The following is a 14,461-nucleotide window of genomic DNA, read 5'->3' on the forward strand; positions in this document are numbered from 1 at the left end:
AACTCTGAGAATCTCTGGGAACATAGAAATCACCAGGAACAGGGAATATAATAAGAGTATCACAGGAATATCATAGGAGTAAACAGGAATATAACCTTCAGGGTTTGTTACTTGGACCATGCCTATATACCCAGTGGCTTAGGAGGCCGCCACACCCAAACACTAAGGCATGCATGGAAACAAGTCAAGACGGATCAGCCAAAACCCGGAGCACTAATCCGGTGAACACACAAAACCAACACAGAACATGAATAACAGTGACTGCTGCATTTACACTTACCCACTGGAGGCAGCTTGTGACATACTTTAGGGGTAGTGTGTGTTAGGGTTGCGCTGTACTGTAGGGGTCGTGTGGGTCAGTTTTGCGCTTTACTGTTGGGGTCCAGTGGGTCACGGTTGTGCTGTACTGTAGGGGTTGTGTAGGTCAGGTTTGCGCTGTACTGTAGGGGTAGTGTGGTTCAGGTTTGCGCAGTACTGTAGGGGTAGTGTGGGTCATGTTTGCTCCGTATTGTAGGGGTCCTGTCGGTCAGGTTTGTGCTGTACTGTAGGGGTCAGGTTTGCTCTGTACTGTAGGGGTCGTGTGGGTCAGGTTTGTGCTGTACTGTAGGGGTCATGTGGGTCAGGTTTGTGCTGTGCTGTAGGGGTTGTGTGGGTCAGGTTTGCGCTGTACTGTAGGGTTGGTGTGGGTCAGGTTTGTGCTATATTGTAGAGGTTGTGTGGGTCAGGTTTGTGCTGTACTTTAGGGGTCCTGTGGGTCAGGTTTGCGCTGTACTGCAGGGGTGGTGTGGGCCAGGTTTGCTCTGTACTGTAGGGGTCGTGTTGTCCATGTTTGCGCTGTACTGTAGGGGTCATGTGGGTCAGGTTTGTGCTGTACTGTAGGGGTGGTGTGGGTCAGGTTTGCGCTGTACTGTAGGGGTCGTGTGGGTCATGTTTGAAACCTAGAATTTGACGGCAGATAAGAACCATTTGGCCCATTTAGTCTGCCCCTTTTTTTACCCTTCATGTAATCTCAACCCTTTTTAATCCTTATTTCTTTGTAAGATATGCATATGCCTATCCCAAGCATGTTTAAATTCTTCTACTGTCTTAGCCTCTACCTGTACTGTAGGGGTCGTGTGGGTCAGGTTTGTGCTGTACTGTAGGGGTCATGTGGGTCAGGTTTGTGCTGTACTCTAGGGGTTGTGTGGGCCAGGTTTGAGCTGTACTGTAGGGGTCGTGTGGGTCATGTTTGCTCTGTACTGTATGGGTCGTGTGGGTCAGGTTTGCTCTGTACTGTAGGGGTCGTGTGGGTCAGGTTTGCTCTTTACTGTAGGGGTCATTTGGGTCAGGTTTGTGCTGTACTGTAGGGGTCGTGTGGGTCAGGTTTGTGCTGTACTGTAGGGGTCGTGTGGGTCAGGTTTGTGCTGTACTGTAGGGGTCGTGTGGGTCAGGTTTGCTCTGTACTGTAGGGGTCGTGTGGGTCAGGTTTGCTCTGTACTGTAGGGGTCGTGTGGGTCAGGTTTGCTCTTTACTGTAGGGGTCATTTGGGTCAGGTTTGTGCTGTACTGTAGGGGTCGTGTGGGTCAGGTTTGTGCTGTACTGTAGGGGTCGTGTGGGTCAGGTTTGTGCTGTACTGTAGGGGTCGTGTGGGTCAGGTTTGCTCTGTACTGTAGGGGTCGTGTGGGTCAGGTTTGTGCTGTACTGTAGGGGTTGCGTGGGTCAGGTTTGCTCTGTACTGTAGGGGTCGTGTGGGTCAGGTTTGTGCTTAGTGTTCCCGCTAGGCTGTTTTAGCGGGGCGCTGCGCCCTGCCCGATTTTTAAAGGGCAGAATGCGCCCTGCCCCTCTAGAAGTGCCCCGCTAAAACAGCCTGCTGCCTGCCCGCCGGAGTGCACCGGTGAAGCCCAGCGCCGCCATAGATTGCGGTGCACGGCGCTTTCCCGGCAGCTCGGGGACTTAGTTACGGCCGGGCACACCCCCTTCAGTGTCGCTGCGGCCCGGGCACGCCCCCTTCAGTGACGCGGCGGCCCGGGCACGCCCTCAATTGTGACGTTGGCGTGCCCGGTCCGCCCCTCCAGCGCCCTGCCCCGTTTGGTTCCTAGAAGGAACACTATGTGCTGTACTGTAGGGGTCGTGTGGGTCAGGTTTGTGCTGTGCTGTAGGGGTTGTGTGGGTCAGGTTTGTGCTGTGCTGTATGGTTGTTGTGGGTCAGGTTTGCTCTGTGCTGTAGGGGTCGTGTGGGTCAGGTTTGCGCTGTACTGTAGGGCTGGTGTGGGTCATGTTTGCTCTGTACTGTAGGGGTCGTGTGGGTCAGGTTTGCGCTGTACTGTAGGGGTCGTGTGGGTCAGGTTTGCGCTGTACTGTAGGGGTCGTGTGGGTCAGGTTTGCGCTGTACTGTAGGGGTCGTGTGGGTCAGGTGTGCGTTGTACTGTAGGGGTGTGTTGGTCAGGTTTGCTCTGTTCTGTAGGGGTCTTGTGGGTCAGGTTTGCTCTGTACTGTATGGGTCTTGTGGGTCAGGTTTGCGCTGTTAATATCTGTCTTGTACAGCGCAAACTGTGGCTTCTTATAAAGAAAGATAAGATACTAATTCTCATTTATATACATTCTGTAACACATTTTTATACTAAAGGTAAAAACTCAGTTTTCTACTAGTTATGATGGTGTCGGTGACCTGTGATGTCATAGTGTGTTTAGCCTGGTGTCGGTGACCTGTGATGTCATAGTGTTTGTAGCCTGGTGTCTGTAAACTGTGATGTCATAGTGTATGTAGCCTGGTGTTTGTGACCTGTGATGTCATAGTGTTTGTAGCCTGGTGTCAGAGACTGTGTTGTTATATTGTATGTGGCCTGGTGTTTGTGACATGTGATCTCATAGTGTGTGTAGCCTGGTGTCTGTAAACTGTGATGTCATAGTGTGTGTAGCCTGGTGTCTGTAAACTGTGATGTCATAGTGTGTGTAGCCTGGTGTCAGCGACCTGTGATGTCATTGTGTATGTAGCCTGGTGTCTGTGACCTGTGATGCCATAGTGTGTGTAGCCTGGTGTTGGCAACCTGTGATGTCATAGTGTGTGTAGCCTGGTGTTTGTGACCTGTGATGTCATAGTGTGTGTAGCCTGGTGTTTGTGACCTGTAACGTCATAGTGTGTGTAGCCTGGTGTCGGAGACCTGTGATGTCATAGTGTATGTAACTTGACATCACAGTGTATGTAACTTGACATCAACCTGTCCCCTCCCTTCCTTTCTCCTGTGCTCTCTGGAATGCTAGATCAGTCTGCAACAAGCTCCCAATTATCCACGACCTCTTTATCTACCACTTTTTTAACCTTCTTGCCATCACTGAAACCTGGCTGTCCGCATCTGACACTACCTCCCCTGCTGCCCTCTCTTATGGAGGCCTCTCCTTCACACACTCGGTCAGACCGGATGGCCGCCAGGGTGGAGGAGTGGGCATCCTCCTCTCCCCCAACTGCACCTTCCGCGCCATCCCACCTGAGCCCTCCCTCACATTCTCCACCTTTGAGGTACACACTATCCGCCTCTTCTACCCCATTCACCTCCTTGTGGCTGTAATCTACCGCCCCCCTGGCCCCTGCTCCCCTTTCCTTGATAACTTTGCTGCGTGGCTTCCACACTTTCTTGCCTCTGACCTCCCCTCTATCATCCTCGGTGACTTTAACATTCCTATTGACATCAATAATGCTGCCTCCTCTAACCTTCTTGACCTTACCACCTCCTTTGGACTTTCTCAATGGACCTCCACCCCCACTCATAATCTCGGACACTCCCTTGACCTAGTCTTCACCCACCATTGTAATCTCTCTGATTTCTCTAATTCTTCCTTCCCACTCTCTGACCACAATCTGCTCTCTTTCACCCTCTCATCCTCCCCTCTCCCCTCATTGCCCAGACCCACAGTCACCAGACGTAACCTCGGATCTCTTGACCCCACTGTCCTGTCTTCCCTGGAGACTTTCCTCTCTCCTCTCTCAACCATGACTTGCCCCAACCAGGCTGCCTCTTTCTATTATTCTTCTCTCACCTCTGCTCTCGACTCTGTAGCCCCCCTCCACACTGTTCCCCTTCGACGCTCTAAACCACAACCCTGGCACAACAAAATAACTAGATTCTTGCAAAAATGTGCACGCTCTGCTGAACGCCTCTGGAGAAAATCTCACTCTCTGGAAGACTTCCTCCATTTCAAGTTTATTCTCTCCTCCTACAGCGCTGCTCTCTCCTATACCAAACAATCTTTCTTCAAATCTCTCATCTCTTCCCATTCCTCCAATCCCCGACGTCTCTTTGATACTTTCAACAATCTACTTCGCCCTGCACCACCCCTCCTCCCTTCATCCCTCACTGCCACTGACTTTGCCTCCTTCTTCCTCTCTAAAATTGAGGTAATCCGACATGATATCTCCTTCCATACCCCCTCTGCAGCCCACCCACCCCAATCATCCTCCCCTACCAACTACCCCACTCTGTCATCCTTCTGCCCTACTACAGCTGAGGAAGTCCGCTCACTCATCTCATCCTCTCCCCCCTCTACCTGTCCCTTGGACCCTCTCCCCTCCCGTCTCCTCAGTTCCCTCTCCCCCACTGGCTGCTCCCACCTTGCTCACCTCTTTAACCTATCTCTTTCTACTGGCATCTTTCCCTCACCCTTCAAACACGCTCTGGTCTCGCCTATTCTTAAAAAACCTAACCTGGACCCTTTATCTCCCACAAGCTACCGCCCTATCTCTCTTCTCCCATTTGCCTCTAAAATACTAGAACGGCTGGTTTACAGGCGTCTCACAAGCTACCTGTCTGACCACTCCATCCTAGATCCCCTTCAATCTGGCTTTCGCCCACTTCACTCCACTGAGACTGCCCTAGTGAAAGTCACCAATGACCTGCTGTCGGCCAAATCCAAGGGTCACTTCTCCCTGCTTATCCTTTTGGACCTATCTGCTGCCTTTGACACTGTGGATCACCCTCTCCTCCTCCACACACTCCAAAACATTGGCCTCTCTGGCACAGTCTTCAACTGGTTTTCCTCTTACCTCTTCAACCGTTCCTTCTCAGTCTCTGCCTCTGGCTCTACCTCACCACCTTCTATCCTTCCTGTCGGGGTCCCTCAGGGTTCCGTCCTTGGCCCCATTCTGTTCTCTCTGTACACCTCCTCTCTGGGTGCACTCATTAACTCCTTTGGCTTCCAATATCACCTCTATGCAGATGACACCCAAATCTACCTCTCCTCTCCTGATCTGTCCCCCACTGTTTTCTCTCAAGTTTCCAACTGCCTCGCTGCCATCTCCTCCTGGATGTCTGAGCGATTTCTGAAGCTGAATATGGACAAAACCGAACTTATTATCTTTCCCCCACCCAGAGCTATGCCCCCTACTAATATCTCTATCACTGTTAACAACACCATCATCTCCCCTGTTCCCCAACTCCGCTGCCTGGGTGTCACACTTGACTCCTCCCTCTCCTTTGCACCCCACATCCAAGCCCTGGCCCATTCTTGCCGGTTCCAGTTACGCAACATTGCTCGCATCAGGCCCTTTCTCTCACAGAGTGCAACTAAGCTGATCATCCACTCATTAGTCATCTCACGGCTTGACTACTGTAATGCTCTTCTCACTGGCCTCGCTCAATCCCAACTAGCTCCTCTCCAATCTGTCCTCAATGCTGCAGCCAGGCTTATCTTCCTCTCCCGCCGCTCTAACTCTGCTACTCCCCTTCAACAAAATCTGCACTGGCTTCCATTCCCCTACAGAATCCTCTTCAAACACCTCACACTCACATACAGGGCCATCTCTAATTCCATTGCTCCATATATCTCTAACCTCATCTCCATTCATACACCCTCCCGCCCTCTACGGTCAGCTGACGACTGTCGTCTCTCCTCCACCCTGATCACTGCTTCCCATGCTAGAGTACAGGACTTTGCCCGTGCTGCACCCCTTCAGTGGAACGCACTCCCTCGCTCCATTAGACTCTCCCCGACCTTGCAAAGCTTCAAACGGGCACTGAAAACTCACCTATTCATCAAAGCGTACCCTTCCACTGCATAAACCAGCTGGTTCTCCGACCCCTTGCCTGTTTCCTGTTTACATCCTGCTATCTAACCACCAGCCCCTCGCTTGCACCTCTTGTAATCTGTCTGTCTCCCCTTCCTACTAGATTGTAAGCTCCTCCGAGTAGGGCCCTCTTCCCTCCTGTTGTCAAAGCCCACTTCTCTTCACATTTCACTCACAGCTCTTCTTTACTCCAACACTCAGTGACCATCTTCATACTCATCTCCATCATTGGCCTCAAGCCTCTAGTTGTATGTTGATTGGGTTCTCACTACTTACATTTAAGCTGTAATGTGTATTGAACTGTGGTGCTCTTTATTTGTACTGTATTTTTGTTATTTATTCAATGTTATGCCAAGCTTTTGTCTCCCTGTATTGTTCCTTTGTACGGCGCTGCGAAACACTTGTGGCGCCTTATAAATAAAATAATAATAATAATAACTTGGTGTTGGCGACCTGTGATGTCATAGTGTGTGTAGCCTGGTGTCGGCGACCTGTGATGTCATTGTGTATGTAGCCTGGTGTTTGTGACCTGTGATCTCATAGTGTATGTAGCCTGGTGTCTGTGACTTGTGATGTCATAGTGTGTAGCCTGGTGTCAGCGACCTGTGATGTTATAGTGTGTAGTCTGGTGTCAGCGACCTGTGATGTCATAGTGTTTGTAGCCTGGTGTCAGCGACCTGTGATGTCAGTGTTTGTAGCCTGGTGTCGGCGACCTGTGATGTCATAGTGTGTAGCCTGGTGTCAGCGACCTGTGATGTCATAGTGTGTAGCCTGGTGTCAGCGACCTGTGATGTCATAGTGTGTAGCCTGGTGTCAGCGACCTGTGATGTCATAGTGTTTGTAGCCTGGTGTCAGCGACCTGTGATGTCACACATTGTGGGTACTGTTTCTGGGTATAATTATACCTCCCTGCCCGGTGATGTTTAGGTTACAGCTGTTGTACGTCACCCTGATTTCCATGTTTCCTTCCGTCCGCAGGAAGGGCGTTGTCCCAGGCGGTGAGACATGAAGATCTGGACTACGCCAAGGTGCCAGCGAGCAGTCATGGGCCAGACAGCACAGGAGCCACGGCTAGAGGTGAGACCAACTCAGGATGTGGCCTCCAACTCTGAATCATGCCCCATAAGTGTGACACAACCGCCACACTTTCACTATTCTCCCACTTCAGTGTCCGTCGTCTACATTCAAAGCCCATTAATGACTCCTCTGTGTAACTCTCAGTAGCACAGTGGCCAGTATACGCCCTGCACAGCATCACTGTACATCTGCCTAGGTGGGATCTTGTCTCCTGGATCTGGTGTTTCCCCATTTCCTCCTGACCGGTATCCCTAGTGCCATAAGTACTGCCCCCTGCTGTCAGACCACACCCATTACTCATGCCGGCTTTTCTTCTCACTGCTGGGACAGAGACTATAACAAGGTTTCTCTAGTTACCTATGTGCCCTGTATAAGTTGTGATACAGTGATGGAACCTGGATTTACAGAAGGGGAAATAATAGGAATGAATGACTTTATTAGACAGGGGATCGGGGCTAGGAAAGAGATCCAGGTTGAGTATCCCGTATCCATATATCCGTTCTCCGAATTATTCCAAAAACCGTGGGTTTTTTTTTTGGAATAGTTCTTACCTAGTCCCCCGGCTTCCATGGCAGGCCTTCAGCTTCATCTCCGACGTCTCCAGCGGTCCCAGTAGTGCAGTGCGCGAGTCCCAGGAGCACCAGTGACGTCACCGGCGCGCCTGGGAACTCGCGCAATGGACCGCCGCAGATGAAGCTGAATGTCTGCCGTGGACGATGGAGGACTTCATGGACGCCGAGGGACCATCGGGGACCCACCAGGGGACATATAAGTATGTAAAAAAATATATATTTTCCAAAAACCGTAAAAATCCCTTATTCGGAATGCTCATGGTCCCGAGCATTTCGGATAAGGGATACTCAACCTGTATTGGAATATCTGCCGGTAACTCCAGGTGGCTTCCCAGTTATGGACACGTCTGGTTTTATTTGTAGGACAGGCGACCTCCAAGCCAATTAAACAGGAAGACGTGGAGTATATTAAGGTGTCCGTAGGAGGACATGGGCCAGAAGATACCACGGCCACGTCTAGAGGTAAGGTCTCCCACGTAAAGTAATGTCTGCATGTAGTACCAGCATTATACCATATACATACTCAGCAGCAAGACAAGACTCCGGCTCAAATATATAATTTTATTATTATGGATATTAAGAAGGCGATAATCCACCACTATGCTGATAATAATTGCTCATATTGATTACAAATGTCTGTTCAATATACAAATATACACCCGTATATCTTCCGGTTCACAATATTTTACAAATTTATTACAGCAATTAACCTTAGAGATCTTATTCTGTGAAATACAATGGAATGTTTGTCATGGTTTTTCCATGACGATTGATAAATAATATCACATAGAATTCATAGATGTCTTCCCCTCGGGTTAGTGCTCCTGATGTTTGACCTTGAATTCAAATACCCGACGCGTTTTGTCTCATACGAGGCTTAATCAGGGGGAACCTTTTTATTGTATCGCACTGGGATCTTGTGCGGTTATCACCAGCATTGCTGTCTGCACGTAGGATTGCTCATTCTGGCCAAACCAGATAGTAATAAACCCTCCATCTCTAGTGAATGTATCACAGATGAAATAATGGCCGCCACAACCGGCATTGGTTTCGGCTAGATGAGAAGGATCCATTGGATATCTCCATTGTATCGGTATCTCCATTGTATCGATATCTCCTGGTGTCTCTCATGCAGCAGAGTGTATATATAATATGCTAGATGGAACTGCGGCAATGTCACCTGTATACAGTTACCATAGGAACTGCTATCTGTATTGTGCAATGTTAAGCGACATTTGAGGCTTCCTACATTGACTCAGTCCTGAAACAGCCCAAATGGTATCCGGACTCATGATAGATTCACTCTAGGTCGACAGTCATAATGTCGACCACTGTTGGTCAACAGGGCGAAAAGGTTGACAGGGTCAAAAGTTCGACTTTTTTTGAGCAGTTTCCCTGGACTGGCACTAGCATTATATATGTCTATGTGGTCCAGGACATTCTGTATTTGGCCTCTCTAACATAATAACAGGTCATCTATATAGCTTGTATAAAACGCAATCTTGTCTTCACTAGGCAACTCAGCAAAACAGATCGCAATTTCAATATCACACATTATTTGCCAGCAATGGAGCCCACCGCACAACCAATCGGCTGCTGATAGGAATTCTTGTCACACATAGGTATTAGCCAGCATTGGTGCTATGCTAGAGCCCACCGCACAACCAATCGGCTGCTGATGGAACTTCTTGTCACACATAGATATTAGCCAGCATTGGTGCTATGCTAGAGCCCATCACACAACCAATGAGCTGAAGATAGAACCTCTTGTCACACATACAGATATTAGCCACCAATGACTCTTTGCTATAGCCCACCGCACAACCAATCTGCTGCTGATGGAACTTCTTGTCACACATCTAGGTATTAGCCAGCAAAGCTATACGAGAGCCCACCGCACAACCAATGAGCTGCAGATAGAACCTCTGGTCACACATATAGATATTAGCCACCAATGTCGCTATGCTAGAGCCCACTACACTCCAGATAGAACCTCTTGTGACATATATAGATATTAGCCAGCATTGGCGCTATACTAGAGCCCCCACACAGTCAATGAGCTGCAGATAGAACCTCTTGTCACACATATAGGTATTAGCCAGCATTGGTGCTATGCTAGAGCCCACCGCACAACCAATGAGTTGCAGATAGAACCTCTGGTCACACACATAGATATTAGTCAGCATTGGCGCTGTGCTAGAGCCCACCGCACAACCAATGAGCTGCAGATAGAACCTCTTGTCAAAATACAGATATTAGCCACCAATAGCGCTATACTAGAGCCCACCACACAACCAATGCACTACACATATACAGATATTAGAAACCAGTAGCGCTATACTAGAGCCCACCACACAACCAATGCACTACACATATACAGATATTAGCCACCAGTAGCGCTATGCTAGAGCCCACAGTACAACTAATGAGCTGAAGATAGACCCTCTTGTCACACATATAGATATTAGCCACCAATGACTCTATGCTATAACCCACCACACAACCAATCAACTGCAGATAGAACCACTTGTCATACATATAGATATTAGCCAACATTTGCGCTATACTAGAGCCCATCGCACAACCAATGAGCTGCAGATAGAACCTCTTGTCAAAATACAGATATTAGCCACCAATAGCGCTATACTAGAGCCCACCACACAACCAATGCACTACACATATACAGATATTAGAAACCAGTAGCGCTATACTAGAGCCCACCACACAACCAATGCACTACACATATACAGATATTAGCCACCAGTAGCGCTATGCTAGAGCCCACAGTACAACTAATGAGCTGAAGATAGACCCTCTTGTCACACATATAGATATTAGCCACCAATGACTCTATGCTATAACCCACCACACAACCAATCAACTGCAGATAGAACCACTTGTCATACATATAGATATTAGCCAACATTTGCGCTATACTAGAGCCCATCGCACAACCAATGAGCTGCAGATAGAACCTCTGGTCACACATACAGATATTAGCCAGCAATGACGCTATACTAGAGCCCATCGCACAATCAATGAGCTGCAGATAGAACCTCTTGTCGTACATCTAGATATTAGCCAGCAATGGCGCTCTACTAGAGCCCACTCACAACCAATGAGCTGCAGATAGAACCTCTGGTCACACATAGATATTAGTCAGCATTGGCGCTATACTAGAGCCCACTCACAACCAATGAGCTGCAGATAGAACTGGTTGTTCTATAAGAATACATTCCTTTTGAGAATAAGAGACAACAATTGAAGTACAACATCCAATCATGGTACTGTAGAATAATGAGTGGTTCCCATGGAACCTTAAAACAGCCAATAGACTGTCCTGGTGGGAACCTTTTTATTGTATCGCACTGGGATCTTGTGCAGTTATCACCAGCATTGCTATCTGCACGTATCTACTGTTTATAGTAGCTAATCCCTTGCTGTATAGTATGTTCTGATATTTTAAAGACAGATTGTTACTTATTCGTACCCATGGATGTTTTTAACCAATAAATGTTTATCCAACCTTATTTTAAACGTATTTATAGTGTCTGCTAACACCACTTCTCCAGGAAGAGAGTTCCAAAGTTTGACTGCTCTGACTGTAAAGAAATGTTTTCTTCTAGATGAACAAAATCTTTTTTCTTCTAATCTATACTCATGCCCTCGCGTCCTAGATTCCTGTCTAGCAGAAAAAAGGGTGTTTGATAGTTCCTTATATTGGCCCCTGATATATTTGTACATGTTGAGCATGTCCCCCCTTAAACGTCTCTTCTCTAGTGTAAATAGTCCCAGCTTGCTTAATCTCTCCTCGTAGCTTAAAGTCTCCATTCCCCTAATAAGCTTTGTTGCTCTTCTTTGGATTTTTTCTAATTCTATGATGTCCTTTTTATAGTGCGGGCCCAGAACTGTACTCCGTATTCGAGGTGCGGCCTAACCAATGATTTGTACAGAGGCATAATTACTTTTGAATCCCTAGTTTCCATGCCCCTTTTAATACATGCTAGAGTTTTATTGGCCTTTTTTGTTGCTATATTACATTGAGCACTACACCCCAGTTTGTTGTCTATTTGGACTCCTAGATCCTTTTCGAGTACTGATTTACCCAAGTCATCCCCACTTAGGTTATAACTAGCACACTGGTTGTGTCTCCCAAGGTGCATTACTGTACCTCGCATTTGTCCACATTGAACCTCATGTTCCACTTTTTTGCCCACTCGTCTAGATTGTCAAGATCATTTTGAAGCGTGGTGACATCTGATGATTTAATAACTGCTCAGTTTTGAATCGTCCGCAAAGATCGATACATTGCTGAGTAACCCCATCCCAATATCGTTAATAAATATGTTAAACAAAATGGGCCCTAGTACCGAACCCTGTGGCACTCCACTTAGTACCGGTATTGTATCTGATACGGCCCTGTTCACGACCACTTTTTGTTCTCTATTACATAGCCAGTTCCCTACCCATCTGCAGATATTTGCCCCAAATCCCAGGTCCTCCATTTTATTTATCAACCTCTTGTGTGGTACTGGTACGATGTCGAAGGCTTTAGCAAAATCTAGGAAAATCACATCTACAGCATTTCCATTATCGAGGTTTTTGATAACCTCTTCATAGAAACCAAGTAGATTAGTTTGGCATGAACGATTTTTCACGAACCCATGCTGGTTATTACTGAGTAAACTATGAAGGTCTAAATATTCCTGGACCCCATCTCTTAAAATTCCTTCAAATAGTTTACCCACTATTGATGTTAAACTAACAGGTCTGTAATTAGCTGGATCCTCCTTTTTTCCTTTTTTGAATAATGGCACTACCTCTGCTATTCTCCAGTCTTGCGTGGGTTTCCTCCTGGTACTCCGGTTTCCTCCCACAATCCAAAAATATACTGTTAGGCTAATTGGCTCCCAACAAAATTAACCCTAGACTGTCTGTGTGCCTGTATATGTGGTAGGGAATATAGATTGTAAGCTCCACTGGGGCAGGGACGGATGTGAATGTTCAAATATTCTCTGTAAAGCGCTGCGGAATATGTATGTTAATAAATAAATAATAATAAATATACACGCTATGGTGAAACTACTGCACATAGCCCAGAAGTAAAAGGGAACTTTTTATGCAGAATTTTACCCTGTAGTTGTGACATTTGTATGGAAGGTGCTAGAATTGATACATCCACCGGTCCCATCAGGCAGTGGTGGATTTACCACCAGGTGAATCGATGCCACGCATATGACCAATGCTTCTATTCACAGTATGGGTAGAGGTTGGGGCATCTCTGCAACAAAGGGAGCTTAGAGTATTCTCATCCATTGTAGTATGATCAGCTGCCAGTGCCTGCACTTCAGGTAGCGGCCTGTGATGGATAAGGGAGCAGTCCAATAGGACTTTAGTGTATATATAATATGTGAGCGTACACATCTCTGCCTCCTCCGTGTCGCGCTCCTCCGTGTCCCCCTCTCTGTATTGTGCCATCACCTTTCCTCCAGTTTGTACATTCTCTATGGAGACTGCAGCCTTTTGCTGGAAATGTCCTCCATAGAATGTATGTATATATGTGCAGTGCATGTCTACACGTATGACAGTAGACTTATTCCTTTCCTCCAGGGGCAGATTTCAGTGCCCCCTTGTTCTTGGTTATACAATGTGGGCTGGTTGACAAAAAAAGGATCAACAATAGTCAATAGGTCGAAACCATAATGTCTGCATTCATTAGCTCAACAGTGCTAAAAGGTCAAAATGGAAGTGGTTGGCGCAAGTTTGTTTTTTTAAACATTTGACCACGATAGGGAATAAATGGAGTAGATAAATAAAGAGTCTCCAAGACTCGAAACGCGTTGGAGGGATTGCTACTTACCAAGGAGGACCTATCCTAACCCAGAAATCTGTGGAGCCTCCAGGGTGAGCCCTTTTTTGGAAACACTCTGTTATACCATCCCTGGCTCCACCTCTTCAGCTAGGTAAAGAGGGATTTGTTTTCAATCGTTTCCAATCGTTTAATCAACTGCTTGTCAAGTATCATACCTGTTGTTTTGCATTATTGGTGTATGGAATAAACATGCGCTAAAGGCCTTCTACCTACTCCATTTCTTGCCTCCATTTTGGGTGTTTTGGGAAACGCCAAGAAGAAAAGCCTAAGCAGCAAGGGGGTGCGCAGGGGTACTAAAAGTTAATTTTCCTTGTCTACGATAGGGAATAGTAACCTTACCCATTTGTCTTAGATGTGGTTAAATATACAAAATGACACACAAAAAACAAGTTTCGTCTATTTTTGTGTCAACCATTTTTTGTCTGCATTTCTATCTTTACGACCTTTTGTACTTTCCACCTTTTCCATGTAGACCCTGTCGACATAATGTGGTTCCCAAACTGTGTGCAGTGCCTCAGGACACTTGCAGGGGTGCCCTGGGTTGATGGTCCTGTCCTTCATCACATAATTGCCCAAAAAAGGAACACCATTTTCTCCTTTCTCTTTTTAAATTTTTTTTTTTTTTTTTAAAGAGAACCTTTTGGTCTAGGGGTGCCATGAATACAATTCTGATACTATAGGGTGTTGTGATTCAAAGAAGTTTGGGAACCATAATGCATTTAAATGTAGTGTCAACCTTTTGATCAACCCACATGACGGCTTCTCCCTCCCGCTCACTGGTGTACGGTGACTGGTTCACTGCCGAGTCTGGTGTACGGTGACCGGTACACCACCGAGTGGCGTCAATGTTAATTACCACTTACCTTCCAGCACATAGCTAACTTGTCAGGGACAACCCAGTAA

General features: G+C 47.1%; 1 protein-coding gene across 1 annotated transcript in view; it reads left to right on the plus strand.

Annotated features, from left to right (window-relative positions):
- LOC146063096 (uncharacterized) overlaps positions 1-14,461 on the plus strand; it is an 85,597-nt gene that overhangs the window by 56,742 nt on the left and 14,394 nt on the right. Inside the window, exons 9-10 of the mRNA XM_083175109.1 lie at positions 7,016-7,114; positions 8,050-8,148. Of these exons, the coding sequence (XP_083031235.1) occupies positions 7,016-7,114; positions 8,050-8,148 (198 nt within the window). The remainder of the gene's footprint in view (positions 1-7,015; positions 7,115-8,049; positions 8,149-14,461) is intronic.

Source organism: Crinia signifera, chromosome 3 (genome assembly GCF_055691185.1).
Source record: "Crinia signifera chromosome 3, ASM5569118v1, whole genome shotgun sequence".
Lineage (NCBI taxonomy): Eukaryota > Metazoa > Chordata > Amphibia > Anura > Myobatrachidae > Crinia > Crinia signifera.